We start from the raw sequence: 18,482 nt of genomic DNA, 5'->3' as shown, positions 1-18,482 counted from the left end.
AAAATAAGAAAAGGAAGACCAATACGGCTCTCCAGGACCAGAGTTGGATACCCTTGGCCTAAGCACCCCCAGACCCTCATGCAGAGGGTAATATCAATGGAGGTGCACTGGGGCCTGATCTGAATCAGTGCCCACAATGCAGCAGATTCTTTGCTTGATGCGTCACCAGGCTGGTACCCTGCTGGGGGGGAGGGGGGCTCAGTAAGTCCCCCAGCTCTGTTTTAGGGTGACTCACAGGTCTTAAAAGCAGGCAGAAGTGGTGCCAGTTGCTCTTTATAAAAGGTTGCAGATGACTCACTGGATTACATGCTTTGGTGTTTCGGGTTGAAACGGTGAGCCCCTTGAAGAAATGCGATTGTTGGAAATGCTTCCCGAGAGCAGCTTACAGCGAATATCTGTACATTAAAACCCCAATTCAATAATACAACAACAATACATCACGCAGTGAGTGGGAAAGAAGCATTTGAAGTAGCCCATAAGCTATACCCAGTGAGTCGAGGCTGGGTTAAAAAAAATAACAGTTAGAAACCGGCCACGACGAACGCAAGCTACCGCTATGCCCAGGAGGCAGGGCAGCGGTTTTCACGGTAAGCTGAAACTCAAGAGCAGCATTTAAGCCATCGTCCTTTTGGCCTAAAATCGTTTCCAGCGCTCGAGCGGCCCGTAATAAGATCCGTACGGCAGCGACGGAGGCGATGATCTTATACCCGTGAATCTGGCTGATATTATGTAACGGCGTTCTGGTTCGTTATGTAAGGACACGTTCACCGCGCCTGCCAAGTTTCGCTCTTATGGTTGCCGTGGTGACCGATAATAAGAAAGTCGTGTGGGCAAGAGTGATCTCACTCGGTGGACGCCCCCCCCCCGTCCCCGTCCCCCCCGACACACGACTAGGGAGCAACGAGAGAGAGGCATTGGATCTGCCCCCCTTTTTATTTAACATGTCCTTATATTTTACATTTTGCCTTCATACCCTTTAGGCCTGTTCTACTGCACACTTGTCTGTGATTGGTCACGTGCGCCATTTAGATCAAGGCTGCCCAACCCTGTTGCTGGAGATCTACCATCCTGTAGGTTTTCATTTGGCACAGACGATTCTATGAATCAGCAGCTCAACAACATCTCTAGCTGCTGAATGAGGTGTGCTTTGTCAGGGTTGGAGAGAAAACCTAACATACAAGATGGCAGATCTCCAGCAACATGGGTTGGGCGGCCCTGCTTTTAGACAAATCAGATGAGAGGGGAAAAACAACGCAAAGTCAAGCGGAATGAGTCGGCGAAATCTCGAGAGGTCAGGGGTCGCACGCCTGGTCAAGGTCCTCTGCCCTGAATCCGGAGAAGGGCCGATGGAGGGGGACTCAGGTCCTCCAGCGTCACCTCATCTGCTTCCTACCCAGGCTTCACCAAAGCGCCAGCCAGACAGAACCAGCTTTATGTACATTATATACACACATTCAGGGGCACTTCTTCAATGTCACCCTTCCATAGTCTGGTCATACCTGTAAGAGAACACACAGGAAGTACAAATGAGCCACCTGAATATCATTCAGGGGTAAAGGAGGCTAAATGGTCCGTCCTTAAAAAGGGGCTGAAATGCAAGACACATTTTCATCCTCGGTCTTGTCATCTTATGCAAGCTGTACAGAACAATTTCAAACAACCCTTTACAGGAAACTGAGAAAAGGGGCTTTTAGAAAATTTTTGTACATTTAAAATTCATCTTACCAGAGTTCATCTAACCAAAGGTCTCCTTCTACTGGCAATCTAAAAGTGTGTCCCATTTATATTGTAGCCGTGCAATTACATGTCTATGCTATATGAGTGATTAAATTTAATCATGTATGACAGCATAATTTTTATACCTGTTTTCATCAATGTAATTTTGTGAAGCCTGAAGGTAGTGTGGGATGTGGGTGGATGTGTACATGCTGTGGGGATGTATGTATGTGAGTGAGGTTATTGTGGGATGTGGGTGGATGTAAATGTGCTGTGGGGATGTGTGTATGTGAGAGTGAGGTTACTGTGTGATGTGGGTGGATGTGTACGTGCTGTGGGGATGTGTGTATGTGAGTGAGGTTATTGTGTGATGTGGGTGGATGTGTACGTGCTGTAAGGAAGTGTGTATGTGAGAGTGAGGTTACTGTGGGATGTGGGTGGATGTGTACGTGCTGTGGGGATGTGTGTATGTGAGAGTGAGATTACTATGGGATGTGGGTGGATGTGTACATGCTGTGGGGATGTGTGTATGTGAGAGTGAGATTACTATGGGATGTGGGTGAATGTGCACGTGCTGTGGGGATGTGTGTATCGGATGTGAGGCTCTTACTGTCGGATGTGGTCGGGAATGTTCACGTGCTCCATGGGGATGAACTCTGACAGCTCCTGCAGGTTGCGGATGAAGCGGACCTTCCGGCTGAACTTGGCACTGCAGGAACAAGGCAGAGGTACTGATCACCATGACGGAAGTGGGGCACAGGTAATCGAGACCAACCAGATAGTCAACTCTGTTCACTCGCTTCTGAGCACAATCGCACGTGTGGCTACAGATTCAGATGCACAGTTGAAATCGTTCTATATTAATAGCTCGATTTGGCCAAAGATGAGATTTAATTGGATTATTGTCCTTGTCCCAGTATAAATGACTTGTAAAGAAACGATATATTGACCGGAAGTGTGTCTGACGAAGGCTTCTTATAAATCCTGCTTCCTCCAATTTTGTTGCAACTTTTTTGAATGGTTTCCATTCCGCGTTTTTCTTCCATCCATGTATTTTAGGATGTTTAACTCCTTTAGTTGCGATAGCATGAAGTTGGTCTCCTTGTCCGTCCAGAAATGTGTTTTTTTCACCATGATACTAGTGAGGGCACAACAGAGCTTTATGTCGCCAGCAGTGTACGCGCGTGAGCTCGACAATGCATTTCTCACAGAAAATTGCCTTTTGTCGCCTTTTTTTAGTTCATTACAGTGGTGATAGAAGTGACAATAATCAAGTGGTACTGTGCTGTTAGCCTTTATTGATCCGTACAAGGTTAATGTGAAGTAGCTAGCACAATCGGACAGCTCTAATCCATAAAAATGTACTTTGAATGGTAGGCTACTTGCTCAATCGAACGGTAAATGTGAAAAACATTATAGTCAATGGCACCAAAATTTTCTGTCACATCCTCAATAAACGGCAAAAGTCCCAGTAGAAGATTGAATTAAATCTTTTAAAGTTATATATTTTCTGAAACATTATCGATTCCGCTTGTCCACAGTAGTTGCTATGTAAATTACGGAACATGCGCAGAACGCCTAGGCCAATTTTTGGCCTATTGAAGCGTATACATGCCGTCGTAAATCGACTCCCAACCGCATTATCTAGGTATGTTAGTCCGACTTAGAAAAATTCAAATTAGTACAATTTCAGTCGGACTACAATGTTCACATGATTTTTAAAAGGCCAGTTTTAGCTGGACTAACTGTCATGGTTCTATATTTTTCTCTGCCCGTGTTCTGCCCTGCCCGAGTTCTGCTCTGCATGTTTTTGGACCCTGTGAAGTTCTGCTTTTGTTTGTAAGTCTTTTTGTATTTTTGAGACTTGCCCTGCATGGCCTTGTTTTTTGGTTTCCTGTTTTGTTTTTTCTTATTTAAAAGTAAAGTCTCTGTTTAAATTTACCTTTTGCGGTTGCCTGTGTTTTTTCTCATTCTGCGTTTGCGTCCCCCTCCCCCCCGACACTAATACAATAAATCGACTTTTTCAAGCATCATGTAAACCCACTGAGTGACATTACTGGACTGTCAGCCAGAAGAGAACACCCGCAGTATGCTGACCTTGAGGGCCAGATTTGAGTGTGCCTGTTACAAACCAACCAGACAGCCCTCACCTGGTGAATGCCTTGACGATGGTGAGGAGGACTTTGATGTACCAGACTGGGTGAACAAAGAACACCCCTTTCAGGTTCTTCCTGAGCCTGTCGAGAGAGGGGAGAGGAGAGTGAGACTACCTTCTCACACACTTACACACACATCCACATGCTCGTGCACACAGAAACACACACACACACATACACACACACATATACACACACATCCACACGCACGTGCACACAGAAACACGCACACACACACACACATATACACACACATGTGCACACAGAAACACGTACACACATACACACACACACACGTGTGCACACAGAAACACGTACACACATACGCACACACACACACACACATCCACATGTGTGTGCACACAGAAACACGTACACACATACACACACGCACACACATGCGTGCACACACACATATACACACGCACACACATGCACACACCACACACACATACACGCACACACGCATACATGAACACACGCACACACACATGCACATGCACACGCGCATACATGAACATACACACACACACACGCGCACGCACGAATACACACGTACACACATACACACACGAACGCACACGTGTGCACGCTCATGTACACACACACACACACAGACACGTACATGCACAGACACCATGCAGACACACACACACACGCACATGCGTGCACACACACACACATACACACATGCACACACACAGACACGCACACGCATGCACGTTCACGTACACACACACACACACGTCTGAAGATGTTTATTATGTCATGGGGAGTATCCTGTTCAGTACTTATACAAAACTCAATTTAATGAACAGAGCAGAAACACACCAACGCTTCACCCTTTGCTCTTTCTGTACTACAAGTGTACGTGAAGAAAACCTTGGTTTCAGTCGTGATTCTTTCAGTTCTGTTTTGTTTTTTTACATTTTTTTTCCAGTTGCAGTTTCGTCCACAGGCAAAACTGCAACTGGTGTGTGTGGCTTTTGCATAACCAATAAGATTCAACTGCATTTGAAGGAGTCAGCCAATGGGGAAGCAAATTTGTCACGTGGACAGCCATTTGAATGAGTCTGTGTTCATTGTAAGTCACCACGTTGGACAGTATTACATAAGTGTACAAGGGCCAGGTGAATGAAAACATCCAGTTGGGCATAGCTCAGGTTCAGTACATTGTACAATTTTATCTGATGAAAAACCTGTTTTCAACATACAAAAATGCCAAGTTACTCACACGTACAAAGCACTGTCTATAAGTCACTAATTCAAACTGGCTAAATCATTAAAAATGGTATTGGTCAAAACTGCCCCAGGTTACAAGAAACAATATTGGCCAGCTTACCTCACACAAATTAAACATGCTGTATTCCAAAGCATTGCTACCCAATGTTTCCTAAATAGTTTCAAGTAACTTGGCAAAGAAATTGCAAAATCCCATAAGTTTGGGTTTTTTGTGAATTCTGTCTGCTGCAATGGGGTCAGAAGGTACAGAAATGACTGTTTTTAAGGGCTGAGAGTATGTGGTCTGTGTGGTTATTTCTGTAGGGAACCCTGAAAAGTGTCAAACTCTCAGCACTGTAAGGCGTAACATGGCAGGATGGCATACTTGCCATCCCAATTTATTTATTTTTGGTGTGACTGAGTTTTATTTTTTTTAAGAACACCAATTTGTAAGACTAAACAGGAGAGGAAAGCTGTAGTTTAGAGTCTGAGCGAAACCTGTGATGAAATCCAGGGTAGGGTGTCCGAGCAGAGTCTGAGAGATGGGGTCGGGATGAGCGGCGGGTTTCCCCGAACCCATAACCCTACTGTTCTGACTGCGGGACCAAGACTTCCAAAAAAAAAACACTGGATCTGGGCAACCCCCACCGGCTGCATTAATCAAAAAGCGCTTCTGTTGAACTACTTTACGGGACCCTGGGAGCCTTTCAGCCTAATAATACAGAAAAAGGAAGGAAGGAAGAGGGGGGAAAATAAGGCTTTTATATATCTGAGGGAGTGAGCAAGAGCGGGAGCAGAGGATTGTGGGAAGGAACTGTGGAGGTGACCGCAGGCTGTTGAGTGACTGAACTACTCTGAGTGGGGAATGACAGAGCAGTAGAGTCATTCAGGCCCTGAGATACTCTCTCTGGGAGAGGGGCAGACAGCATCGCCCCCGCCCCCGCCCCCGCCCCCGCCCCCGCCCCCCCATGGTAATGGTAAATGGACTGCATTTATATAGCGCTTTTATCCAAAGCGCTTTACAATTGATGCCTCTCATTCGCCAGAGCAGTTAGGGGTTAGGGGTTAGGTGTCTTGCTCAAGGACACTTCGACATGCCCAGGGCGGGGTTTGAACCGGCAACCCTCCGACTGCCAGACAATCGGTCTTACCTCCTGAGCTATGTCGCCCACCGGGGAGGCGGTTCAAAACAAGGGCTTTTTTTCTTTTAAATTCTAGAAGGAGCACACTCTGCTCTCTCCTTCCTGTTTGGGAAATGATCGTTTCCATAATGATGAAGTATGAGTCGGCTGAACGAGGATCCTGCTCGTTTTCTATGATGTTGATCTCGAAACACTACCGGCCATCGGCAGAAGTCCTAAAACTCGGCAGTTTGCGGTTAACGAAATCTCTCCTGGAGAATTTCTTTTGAAAAACGGACTGGTGGGCGATGACTTTTGTGACCCGACGTGGACTCGAGGAGTTCCACGGGCCATTTTAAACAGCTGAACGCGAGCTCGGTCTGGGACGAAGACGGAAGTCAACGGTGCAACAGAGAGACAGAACGTTCGACCTGAAGAAACGTCTTTGTTTCCAGGGATACAGAATCTTTCATACTTTCATACAAACGTCGTCATCATGACTCGAGAGCGACAGTCCGTCCAAACCGCCGTCGAGCGAGGATGAGGAAGCGGTTGAGTCGCGAGCCGCCAGCTTCCCCTCCGGTCATGTGAAGCGACTGCCTGTCTTGTTGTTTGTCTTGTTGTTTGCCTTGTTATGATGTCTGTCGCATCCATTTATCACTGAGCAGAGCTAATCCTTCACATCCGTCCACACCTGCAGGGAGCTAGCACTGAGGCTCATTCAGGGCAGCCCACTGAAGCTGCTTAAATAAACGAATGACTGTGCTCCTGTGCCACCCGTCCTCCCCCCTAACCCCCGTCCCCCGCCTTTCACCCCCCGCCCTCGCCCACGCCCAGCAGTCCCAGACGCTGTTGGGAAACCCGGGAGAATCCCTGAGGGCTGACGCACTCCGACGCTCCCCCCGACTGCACCCGGTTTCGGGAATTCTCAGGAAAGCTCGGAGCATTCAAAAATTTCCGTAATAAGTGGCTTTTTTTGCTTTTCTGCCTCCTACAAGCCTACCAGCTCTCCTCCGAGTTCATGACATCATCTTTTCCACATTTAAACGGAAAGGAACGGGTGAAGGGGGAGGGGGGTGCGTGTGGGCAGTAGTGCATATGTCATGTGACACAACACTACTTTTGCACATGTGCAAAATAATGCCTGGAATGCCATTGGTCCGCAGAATTCATGGAACTCTGAGGGAGGGAAAGCCCACAGAAACTTCTTTCCATACGTTATGCAGCTTCTTGCATTTTTTGAAATACAAGAGCCACCTTATGTTCTGTGAATTCATCTATACTTCACTGTGCCTTCTCAGAGGTTACAGCACAATACTGAGCCAAGTGAACATTCTGGAAAAGCCGTAATGCTAAAGCCGTAATGCTAAAACTACTGTTTAAACTAATTTCATGAGGTTAGAGTAAAAATAAACAGCATTTGCAAACTGAAAGAACAAAGACGGAGACCATTTGGGGGTTTCCGTTTATGAATTCAAGGTGGAAAGTAAGTCTGCCCTTTGAACAGGCAAATATTATACCGCAGACAGAAACTGGAAACTGCACTGCCGTTAACACAGAGGGAAAAAATAAACTCCCAACAGTGATAAGAAATTTGGCAGTAATGCTGCTAAAACACACAGAAATATTCAGAGAGACTAAAATGCGTGAGAGTGAGAGTATGGCATATTCCATACTCTCAGTATCAGAGCAAACATGCGGCCACCAAAAAAAAAAGAAAAAAACTTGAAATATGTAAAGTATAGAAAGAACTAAAAGACCCGCACACTTGCTCAATGCTCCAAAAAACAAATAATGATAATTACTTTGCCGTGCCAAACGTTTTAACATCTAGGTCTTAATCATAGCTGAATGTGGGCAAAATGCCTGCACAGTGGATTAAATATAATTTTTTGTTCTTGAAGCATTAAGTGGGTGCGCGGGTCCTTACTTTGTTTCGATTTACACATTCGGTACTCTGCCTCTGTAAACTGGTCCTGGATCAGATGATGGAACTACTTAACCCAGTCATTACATGACAATAAAGGTTCAAAAACTGATTCAGGGTGAGGTGTTAATCCCCCCCCCCCACACACACACACACACAAGAGATGAGATGTAAGTATAGGGGAGGCTGAAAATCTACAGTGTGCATTGGCGCCCTCTTCTGGCTGAAAAGTAGAACTTTGCCTGTGAAAGGAACTAATGACGTTCGGCACGTGCTGGGATTGACATGTGGGACGCATTAAACTGTCGCACCCCTCTGGTCAATTGTCATCCAGTACTGTTACTCATCTCGTCTCCTGCTCCTGACTCACGACCAAAACTAATTTAAAAACGAAAAAAAGTGTTGCTTAAGTTATTTAGAAACAACAAACGCTGTTCGTCTTGCGAAATGTTTTACCTCCTTTCCACGGTCGCGTAGCACTGCCGCAGCCACTTGATGCTGGGGAGCTTGGTCCGAGGGGCCATGCTGCACAGGTACACGATGACGTAATCCTCCGAGACCATCAGCTCCAGGGTCCCCACGATGTACCTGGGGCCGCCGCGGACACAGGTGAGTGAGCGTGACGCGGTCTCGCAGCTCACGTTTACAGCAGCTGGTCAATTATGTGACACCGAGGGTTCAGGTAACGGTAACTGCCACTGATAGTCTTAGACTGGGGTTGGTCGCTGGAGGACTAGAACTATACATTTCCGGTGACTGTCCCAAGTGTGGGGTGACTTCCGTTGAGTAATTCAACCATTCACTATTGAAATCTTAATTAATTAAGTTTGACTGTAAGCTTAGGGTTGTAACTAGGCAGCTGTTTCGTATGTGACTTAGGTGCATTAACTGTCTTAACTACTGCTTGTATTTTTTCCATGGACTGCGTTGTTGCCGTTCTCGTTGTTTAGTGTTAATCAGTTTAACCTTCAGGGTCCAAGTTGAACTATGCGGTTGTTCCCTGCACTTGGACCGGTACTTCTTTCTAGGGGTTTCGTCATACTTGTTCCTGGTTATAGTTATACACTTTGTTGTACGTCGCTCTGGATAAGAGCGTCTGCCAAATGCCAGTAATGTAATGTAATGTAATTAATGGTTTAATGGTACAGGTATCTATATGCCATTAGCTGACAGGCAACTCAATGATCTACAGTCCAGCAGAAATGATTGTCACTGATAATGACGGACACAGTGACAAAACCACGCAACCGCTGTCTGAACTTGAACCCCAGGTAGCATGTACTTTACCTGAAGAGGTTGTCTATGATGTACGGGTAGTTCTCGATGGTGTTGTCCGGAAGATAGCAGGAGGAAAACACGATGATGGCGTCCAGGCCGTCTCCATAGTAACCTGGAACACGAGCGGCACTCCTCTATGACACCATCATCATCATCACAATCCCTCATACCTTTGGAATTCTTTTGAAAGGTTCCGGGTGTGACTTTTTTAAATTTTTTTTTTTACTCCAAATGAAAAAATGAACAGCTGGCCTGTCCTGTATTCGGAAGGAGAGGCTTTTAAAAACCCTAACTGGCCTTGATGACTGTAGTTGAATGAAAAAATGAATATGCAGCTTGTTCTGCAGTCTGGAGATGACACACCCTTTAATGAATCCTATGAAAAGCTCATAGGTATTTTATTTACGTGTGTGGGTGTGTGTGTGTGTGTGTGTGTGTGCATGTTGGTTCTTGAAAAAGTGACGCCCCACAGTCTAGTCCACAATCCTCGTTTTTGCACACTCATATTTCCAGGAGTTCACAAAAACACTGAAGCTCACACACACACTGTGACTCGCGAGACAGCTGTGCGCTACAAGCCCTGGGGGACTCGAACCCGGACGCGTGACCCCCCCCCCCCCCCCCCCCCCGCCGCTCTCCAGACTCACCCCCGTGCGACAGCACCCGCAGGTAGGGCTGGATGACGCTCATGTTGACGTAGCACTCCTGCCCGGAGACGCTCAGGCGCCTCCACCTGCGGCCGTCGGCGTCCACCTGGTCCAGCTCCATGTTCCCGAAATCCGCCTGCTCAGAGACGGATGCCCGGGAAGCCCCGCCCTTCGCTAACCGCAGGAAGTCACCTGTCGCCGCGGCGAGGAGCAGCCACGGGGAGACGCACCAGAGGGAATTAGGGGGTTTCTCAGCGTAGGGGGTTCTCAAATTAACGGCAGGGGACCCCAAACGATTTGTAATGGTGTCCTAGCGAGGTCCTGAACGACAATGGAGCGGCCTTTAAAAAAAACTTTTTTGTTTCTATATTTCAAACTGAGAATAACTGACACCATCGCACTCAACTGCTTAATAAAAAGTGGTGTATGAAATCAACGATATGTAGTGTGTAAACCGGTTCTTTTTGTTTCCATATTTCATAAACGCAGTACTTGTAGACTTACACTGGTGATATGTGTATGTTTATATTTAATGTTTACACTGTAATGTATGAACTGTGAATGTGTAATGTGAGATGTCTTGTTTTTCTTTTATATAGTAGGATTTCTCTGATCCGACACAATTTTCTCCCTTGGGAGGCAATAAAGTAAACTTTAACCTTAGACATTAATATCAAATGGAAAATTTCCCGGATCTCCCATGATGCTCTCTGCCTCACCGTCCAACTCGGGGCTGTCGGGGAAGCCGAAGGACTCGCTGTCGGAGGGCGTGTCCATGTCCTCCAGGTTGATGTCGAGCTCGGGGTCGTCGTCGTCGGGCGACGGGGAGAGGGCGGCGGTGGCGTAGTCGTCGGAGAAGACCGAGTCGCTGCGCTCCAGCGTCAGGCTGATGGCGGGCGCCACCAGCCGCTTCTTCCTCCCGCCGCCGCTCCCGGACATCGGCAGGCTGGTGGGCGGGGCTGAGGGGCACGCGTAAAAAAACCGCACGGGGGTCAACTGCAACTTTACAGCTCAGAATCAAATCACCGATCCCAATCCATTTTTATTTGCATAGAGCTTTTAAAAACATTTTTTTACAGAAAACTGTCACAAAGACGTTTTACTGGGTAACAGGGCAAAAACCAGGCCTGAACCGTCAAAAAGCAGGCAATAAGGTATAAAAATTAAAAAAACTCCCCGATGGGAAGAAATCTCAGGAGGGTATAGAGGGGGAGCCCATCCTCCACTGGCCGGCCTGGAGTAAAGTAGTGGTAGATTGACTTCTGCAGATTCTCTCTCGAGGTACACAGTAGCGATGAAAACTTTGTAAAAAAAAAAGTTCGGGTTTAAATGAAGACACCTGGGTCATTCTGTTTCAAATGAATTTTTGTCCATTTGAATCTGGAGGCGGTTGAGGTACACACTGTGCATACTCTGCATACAGGTGTGTACCTGGGGAGAGAATCCTGCTCAGAATCATCGATCAAACTCGGGAGGCGGGTGGTGGAGTTACCTGGCCTCTCCCCACTAGCTGCGTGCTCCTCTTCATCGTCATCATCGTCATCATGATCTGGCCTCTGTGCTCCTTTAGGCAGTGGCCTGGAATGATGTTAACACCCACCTGCCCATCATTTTCACTCAAACATGTCACACACGTACATTTTCAGACCTAAAACACAGAGTCCAAATTTCCCTGCTCAGTACCAGATGAACGTGCACAGGTAGTGAGCTCCTGCACAGGGCTCCATCTGTGGCAGAGCCAAAGATATTCACAGATTTATCCACAAATTCTTTCCTTCCATCTACAGTAGGCGGTGCCTGAGAGCCTTACGCGTCAGGGCATCCACTGTGGAGCACAAACTGAAAGGCGCTATATACGGGGTCACCTCTGACCTGCGGAGCTTTTCTTTCTGCAGCTCCATGTCCTGGATTTTGGGGTGCACTTTTGGGTCTTCTGGACTCCTAGACAGAGCAGACAGGCCTTCATTTACAACACAATACATCACACTGCTTTACATCATATTACATCACATATCACATCATATGACCTCACATTGCATTATATTACATCACAATACATCATATATCACATTACATCACATCGCTTTACATCATATTGTATCCCGTCACATCAAATTGCATCACACTACATCATATTACATTGGTGCCTTCCTTTACTGCGTAGGTAATTAATATTTTACATGTGATCTATTCACAGAGCTTCATATTTACTAAAGCAGTTCAGGTAAGCAGGTACCTGGCTGGAAGGAGAGATTTAGAGCAGCCTGCTTTCAGTGAGCTTTGAAACGAGGCACCATCAGCCTTCTGTAAAAAAATAAGCTCTTCCCTGTTTGCCAACAGCGTCAGGGAAAGTATGAAGGCAGAAGCAGCCATTTGTGCACACGGCAGAACACGGGTCAGCTGGAAACGCACCCTCAGAACCGCCCGATACAAGCCGCGCGTGCGGACAGGGGGCCGACGGCTTCGGCTGCGTTACGGACCGCAGCGGGGAGACAGCCGCGTGCGGGAGCCCAACGCCCTAAAGCCTGGGCCCAGCCGCGGAGGACACGAGGGGCAGCTCTACATGAGCGGCAGCTCTCCCTCCGCCTGGGCCCAGCCGCGGAGAACACGAGCGGCAGCTCTCCTCCGCCTGGGCCCAGCCGCGGAGGACACGAGCGGCAGCTCTCCTCCGCCTCGGCCTCTCTTCAGCAGAACTCATCCACTTCTAATCTGAGCAAAACCCAATGTCCTCCCTGGGAAACCCATTTCAGCGCACAATCTGATATTACGGGAAGTAAGGAAGGGAGTTGTCACATTTCACATTTGACTTTACAGATGCTTATGAGAAATTAAATCTCACGTTACTAAAAGTCAATGTATGTACAACGAGTAAAACAACAGTAACATATCTGCATATTCAGGGAATCCTGGAATTTGACATTAAATAGTATGACATTGTGTGGATTTCATGTTCGACCCCCTCTGGTTGACAAGTGTGCTCCCCAGTCCATCTTAAATGAATACTACACAAAGCAGTTAATTGTGTAAACACATGGACTTAAGCAAATATAAACTATGGCCTAGCCCTGTCTCATACATAAAGCTAAGACATTGCCAGGAACAATAGGTTCAGTTACATTACCTCTGTTGACTTCCTTAACAAAAGTTACCGACTTCAATGTCAAGAGTTTCACGATCACTCTTCTCTGGGACAACGGTGCGTCATAGGGGCAAGGGCCAAGGCGAGCAGCCAATGAGAGGGCCGAGATGAGGCAGCCAATGAGAAGGCCAAAGCAAGCAGCCAATGAGAGGGCCCCAGACGCGGCACACCTGAGAAGGCAGGTGCAGGGGACTGTGTGAGCCACCCTTCCCTGTAGCCATGACAACGGGAGAGCTGCATGGGCTCGCCTGAGCGGGGGCGACAGAAGAACCCGACTAATGATTGACGGAACCCTGACCGCATCAGCGCCCGGTTCCGCGGCGTGACGCATAATTAGCCACGGCGTCACTTGAGGGCAGCAAGCTTCAGTCTTTCACCTTCCTGAACTGACAGAGGACACTGCAGCAATGGGACTGGCCAACAATTATGACAAGGCATTACAAACAGTGGGAGGGTTCAACCCTTTAAGATGTAAGATCACAAATACGTGATTAGAATGTTCTGAACTGAACATTCTAATGCTGATGTCACAATCACTACTGGTAACCGAAAACAATGGAGTTCTAGAACACTTTATAATAAATTAAAAAACTTCTAATAAAAAATAAATAAAAAAAACATTCCAAAAGAATTTACTTCAAAGGGTTAATAAAAAGAGGAGTAAATCCAGTGTTATAACACAATGGCCAGCTGCATTATGATCTGTGCTTACAAACCACAGAGCAAAGAGTCACTTTTTTTTTTACCTGAGTCAGCTTTGAAGACGTTGTCTGAGATGTCACACACCCAAAGAACAAACCATGGTGCTTAAAGAGAACCTCTACATCTATTCTCAGAAAAGTTTATTATATAACAATTATCACTAAACCTGTTTTCCTAACTGGAGCATGAGATTACATTGAAATTATTTGTGTGGGGGGAAAGGTTCGGTAACGTGTAGTGAAAAGCAGGAAGCTAACTGGACAAACCGCCCTCCTGGCACCAAACACACAGCCTTGTCACAGAAGAATTGAAAACATTCACTCTGGCAAAACGAACCCTTCACCCGCGGTTTGGTCCTACAGGTTTCAATTTACTATTTTTATAAACTTGGAGTCTTTTAACAACTCTTGCGTCAATTATTTCCAAACAAACCACAGAACAAAATATATGCTACACGCTCTAGTCCAGTAATGCTAGCGTGGCCACGGTACATCCAATGATAAGATTTTGCCTGTACTCTGCTTGTGGTGACACTGGTCACGGTGTCCTCACTGAACATCACCAGGGACGAGGGTGTCCTCACTGAACATCACCAGGGACGAGGGTGTCCTCACTGAACATCACCAGGGACGAGGGTGTCCTCTGCAAAAAGCGGTAATTAACAAGCCTCAATTTAACTTGCATTCCACACGAGCAAGTCCTTAATCCACAATGCAGTTAAGGCAGAGCATGCCCACCAAACTAGTCCTTAATCAGCAAAACAATTATGGAAATGCATGCATTCAAAAATAGTCCTTAATTAGCAATATAATTATGGAAATGTGTGCATTCCAAAGTAGTCCTTAATTAGTAATATGATGGATAAGCACGCATTTCAAAGAAGACTTCCTGTTCTTTCCGAACACGGAAAACACAACAAGGTCTTAGTGTTCCTAAAAAACCTGAGCAGCACCAACATGAGCGACCAGGACCTGAATATCAGGTTTGGCTTAGTGCACGAGGACATTGTCTCCATGCAGCCGAACAGTCAAAAAGCCATGGACAGTAGGAGAGGACGAGACAGAGGGGATGCAGGTGCAGGGACGGCTTGGCAGACTGACTATGTTGGACTACATCTCCCATGATTCCTCTCCAACTTCCTCTCTGTACCAGAGCACCACTCAGGATTCAGCATCCCTTCAGAAATGGGGTCCCACTAGAACCAGGGTTGAGTATCCCACCAGACACTGGGTCAGTCTAGAACCAGGGTTGAGTATCCCACCAGACACTGGGTCAGTCTAGAACCAGGGTTGAGTATCCCACCAGACACGGGGTCCCACTGGAACCAGGGTTGAGTATCCATAGGTTGGCAGTTGAGTAGTCTTGGCATGGAGAAGTGCTGACAGCCCCCTTTAGGTGTAAACTTTAGAAGCTATACACACTCAAAAAGCTGTTGGGTTCCTCATTCCGCTGTTGGGAGTACCACAGAGCTTCAGCTTCTCCCGACAGGCCTCGACAGGCCCATGCTATTTAGTGGTGGAACCAGAAAGTCGAATCCGCAGGGCAAAAGAGGTGATCACAGCACACTTATTCACGGTCAGAAATTAGGACACTGACCCACGAAATCCCCTGAATCCAGGTTACCAGTTTAGGAGGAGTTTTGGCTTTACTAGTTGTGCAAGAGCCCCCCCTGGTTGGGACAGGCCCTGCACATTAGGAACAGGAGGCTAGTGTGTGCCTGTCATCAAATATACGTGTTTGCACACTAGAACAACTCAGACCAGTGATCTTCATTCCTGGGCCAGGAGAGCCACAGGATTTGCTGGTCTTTGTAGTCACTTGGCGCTTAATTGATCAGTTAAAGCAGCCGATTACACAGCTAAATCACCTCACCCGGTTATCCATTAAAGCAGCCGATTACACAGCTAAATCACCTCACCCGGTTATCCATGAAATCGACAGACCCCGCGACCTGCCAGGACCAGGGATGAAGATCACTGACTTAGACGATGAAACCCCCCCCCACCAAACAAAACAAGCAGTGATTAAACAGGACCTAATGCAGGACTGATGGTGTAATTCTACCTCAAAAATAGGAACTCTGTTACAAAGGGTAACATAACAGAGCTCTGGTAGACACTCTAGCTGGTTTCGTTGTTGTTCTAGGATCAGGTAAATTGATCGAGTAAAACGATCTCTTCCCACGCCACTGACCACGTCACGACGGGAGGTCGTGAGTTTTCTCCTCATTGATTTAATGACTTCCTAAAACTCGGTCAGCAAGGGGAGGAGAGCAGGGTGCTGGGACCGGGCTCCTCTTTCACACCCATTGTTAAACGGCCTGACCCTCCACAAGATCTCTCTCCAAAGCACGCTACTTACACATTGAAATCAGACACGGACACCAAATCCAAAAACTTCCCCTTTCCTCTGCCTCTGAACCCAGCCAATTTCTGACCTTCCAGAGAGTTTTCGCATCGCCACGGCGACCACGCCGACGTGTGGGAGCAGGTTCCCGCCGAGACTGACTCACCTGCTGAGGAACCGCGGCGGTCGCTCCGGTCGGCGTACGACCCCAGCGCTCGAGCAACCCTCTGATGGGGATGTAGTCAGCTGATCACCTCTCTGTGTCAGCTGGTCCCTTCGCTCTGGGTGGACTGGTTGCTTCTGCTTATCTAATGGTAGGAGTGACTCACGTTGGTAGTGTGCGTGTGTGTGTGTGATGGTGTGACCTCACCCTCCCCTGTCGTCTCCCGACAGGTTTTCCAGCGCCTGGTGCATACCTGCCTGTCTGAGCCGCTCCTTCATTGGCTGGACACACCTGTGCAGTCTTCACCCACCCACTTCTACACCGGTGAGAGGGATAAACAGAGGGAGGGAGAGAGAGGTAGAGGGAGGAGAGCGAGGGAGTGCATGTTCTGCAGCTGGTGTCTACATGGTCCTAAAGCCTGTCCTGGAACCCTGACTGCCACCAGGAGCACGCATTCTGATGTGTTTTTATCATGAGTATTGATGCAGGTGTCTGTTTTTATACTGTAAGCCTGTGAACCTATGAAAAATTGTCTGTTATATATTACGTGGTTAGAAACCGTTTCTATTACTTAATTCACAAGTGACGGTCCGAAGCTTCTGCTAAGAACACGGTGCACTAAAGCCAAGCACCAGTAATGAATGAATTCTCTGACTGTTCCGCTGAATATTCACAAATCCCTGACTCTGGCACATTAAAATAACACATTCATTTGCATGACTAAAGACTCAGGACCATCACACTGGACTTAACAGGGTTAAAAAGTGCCAAGAAGGCAACACAAGGGTGCTTCTGTACTGGGAGGAGTGGGGCTGGCTCTGACATGGTAATTGGCTTCCTGTATTCTAACAGTGGGAGTCAATGGTGAAAGAAAGCACTTATGTAGAGTGACTTACACAGCTAGTATTGTGTTACATGCTAAACAGACTACATTACTCAAGGATACAAGAGCAGTGCTCCATCTGAGAATCAAACCTGCAACCTCTTCCAAGACCAGTTCCCCAACCTACTTGTGGTGTAAAGTGAACAGATACAACAGAGCTAGCTGCTTGCAACTGTTTTTTAACCAGGATTGCTATAGAAATAAAAGAAGAAAAACAAAGCAAACAATCGATACAACTGTTCCCTTAGGATATGCACTGGGAAGGAGGAAATCTCCATTCTCTTTTCTGAAGATGGCTCCATAGTTTGATTGGCAACCCCCACCAGATAACGAGATGCTCAAATTACAGCGGTCACAAAAAGGTTGAGAAACAACCACAGATCGTTTCTGCGATTGCATGCGCCAAGCCTGCCCCCTTGTGGTCACATTGGAAAATAACCACCTAAGTGGCACAGACCATAGTATAGGTTGTGAAACCTGTGTACAAAGCACGATTTCACCATGTGGAATCACACAGGCCAATGTTGCTACTATACCGACAAATTTAGGAAACCTGCACAACAATTAATCAGCATAAATGCATAAATGCATGCGCCCTGGAGATTGTGTGCAAGTTTTATACATGGTGGATTTGAGTCTGTCACTGAACCCATGGGAGAAATGCACCTGAACAGCAAGTTATAAACAAAGGAAAACCCTGTACTATTGTGTGCAATAAAAACTGGACTAGTAACCAGAAAGACCAAAGATTTGGCTCCTTTACAAAAATCTCACCCACAACTACCTCTGTAGCCCACTTCATATATTTGGCTCTTTGTACTGGTTAGAAGACAGCCAACCTAGATAAAGTCATGGGCAAAGCAAATTACCAATGCAGAATGACTACAGAAGACACGGGCCTATATTATACCAACAACGTATCCAGAAACTGTTAATAGTTGGGCCTGCATCGAGTTAGGAGGGTCAGAACTACATAGGTGGGCATTCACAATTGGGTGTGGTGGCACAGCAAGCATAAATGGGTTGGGCCATGATTCTATTCAGGTGGCCAAATTAACAGTGCAAATTGACTAATGGAGATATGGGCCTATATTACACAATCTATTCCAAATATAGTATAGCCAGCAAAAGAAACGACCCATCAGCTATGATTTTAGAAATACTAACATGAATAAGCCCTAGA

At 46.8% G+C, this 18,482-nt stretch overlaps 1 protein-coding gene across 2 annotated transcripts; it reads right to left on the bottom strand.

Moving 5' to 3' along the window:
- Window positions 1–899: 899 nt before the first annotated feature.
- Window positions 900–16,736, bottom strand: LOC118233948 (BCL2/adenovirus E1B 19 kDa protein-interacting protein 2-like). 2 transcript variants are annotated; one of them, XM_035430126.1, is made up of 11 exons: window positions 16,670–16,736; window positions 16,420–16,561; window positions 11,939–12,007; window positions 11,559–11,644; window positions 10,786–11,025; window positions 10,067–10,258; window positions 9,429–9,531; window positions 8,598–8,729; window positions 3,867–3,953; window positions 2,327–2,425; window positions 900–1,499 (listed from the first exon to the last, which is right to left on the bottom strand). In XM_035430126.1, exons 1-11 carry the CDS (start codon window positions 16,692–16,694, stop codon window positions 1,475–1,477), a joined length of 1,200 nt encoding a protein of 399 aa, XP_035286017.1. In that variant the 5' UTR covers window positions 16,695–16,736; the 3' UTR covers window positions 900–1,474. The 2 variants fall into 2 exon arrangements, with proteins under 2 accessions (XP_035286017.1, XP_035286018.1); XM_035430127.1 differs by lacking the exons at window positions 16,420–16,561; window positions 16,670–16,736 and adding an exon at window positions 13,188–13,369.
- Between the last annotated feature and the right edge of the window lie 1,746 nt (window positions 16,737–18,482).

Source organism: Anguilla anguilla, chromosome 8, assembly GCF_013347855.1.
Source record: "Anguilla anguilla isolate fAngAng1 chromosome 8, fAngAng1.pri, whole genome shotgun sequence".
In the NCBI taxonomy this organism is placed as follows: domain Eukaryota; kingdom Metazoa; phylum Chordata; class Actinopteri; order Anguilliformes; family Anguillidae; genus Anguilla; species Anguilla anguilla.
This window is presented reverse-complemented; position numbering and strand designations above follow the sequence as displayed.

Excerpts from the sequence above, each read along its gene's own strand:
- LOC118233948 (XM_035430126.1), bottom strand. The coding sequence starts at position 16,694 with ATGAAGGAGCGGCTCAGACAGGCAG. Across the intron at positions 16,562-16,669 it reads GGAGCGGCTCAGACAGGCAG|ATAAGCAGAAGCAACCAGTC; the intron begins GTATGCACCAGG and ends TCCTACCATTAG. Across the intron at positions 12,008-16,419 it reads CCGCCGCGGTTCCTCAGCAG|GAGTCCAGAAGACCCAAAAG; the intron begins GTGAGTCAGTCT and ends TGCTCTGTCTAG.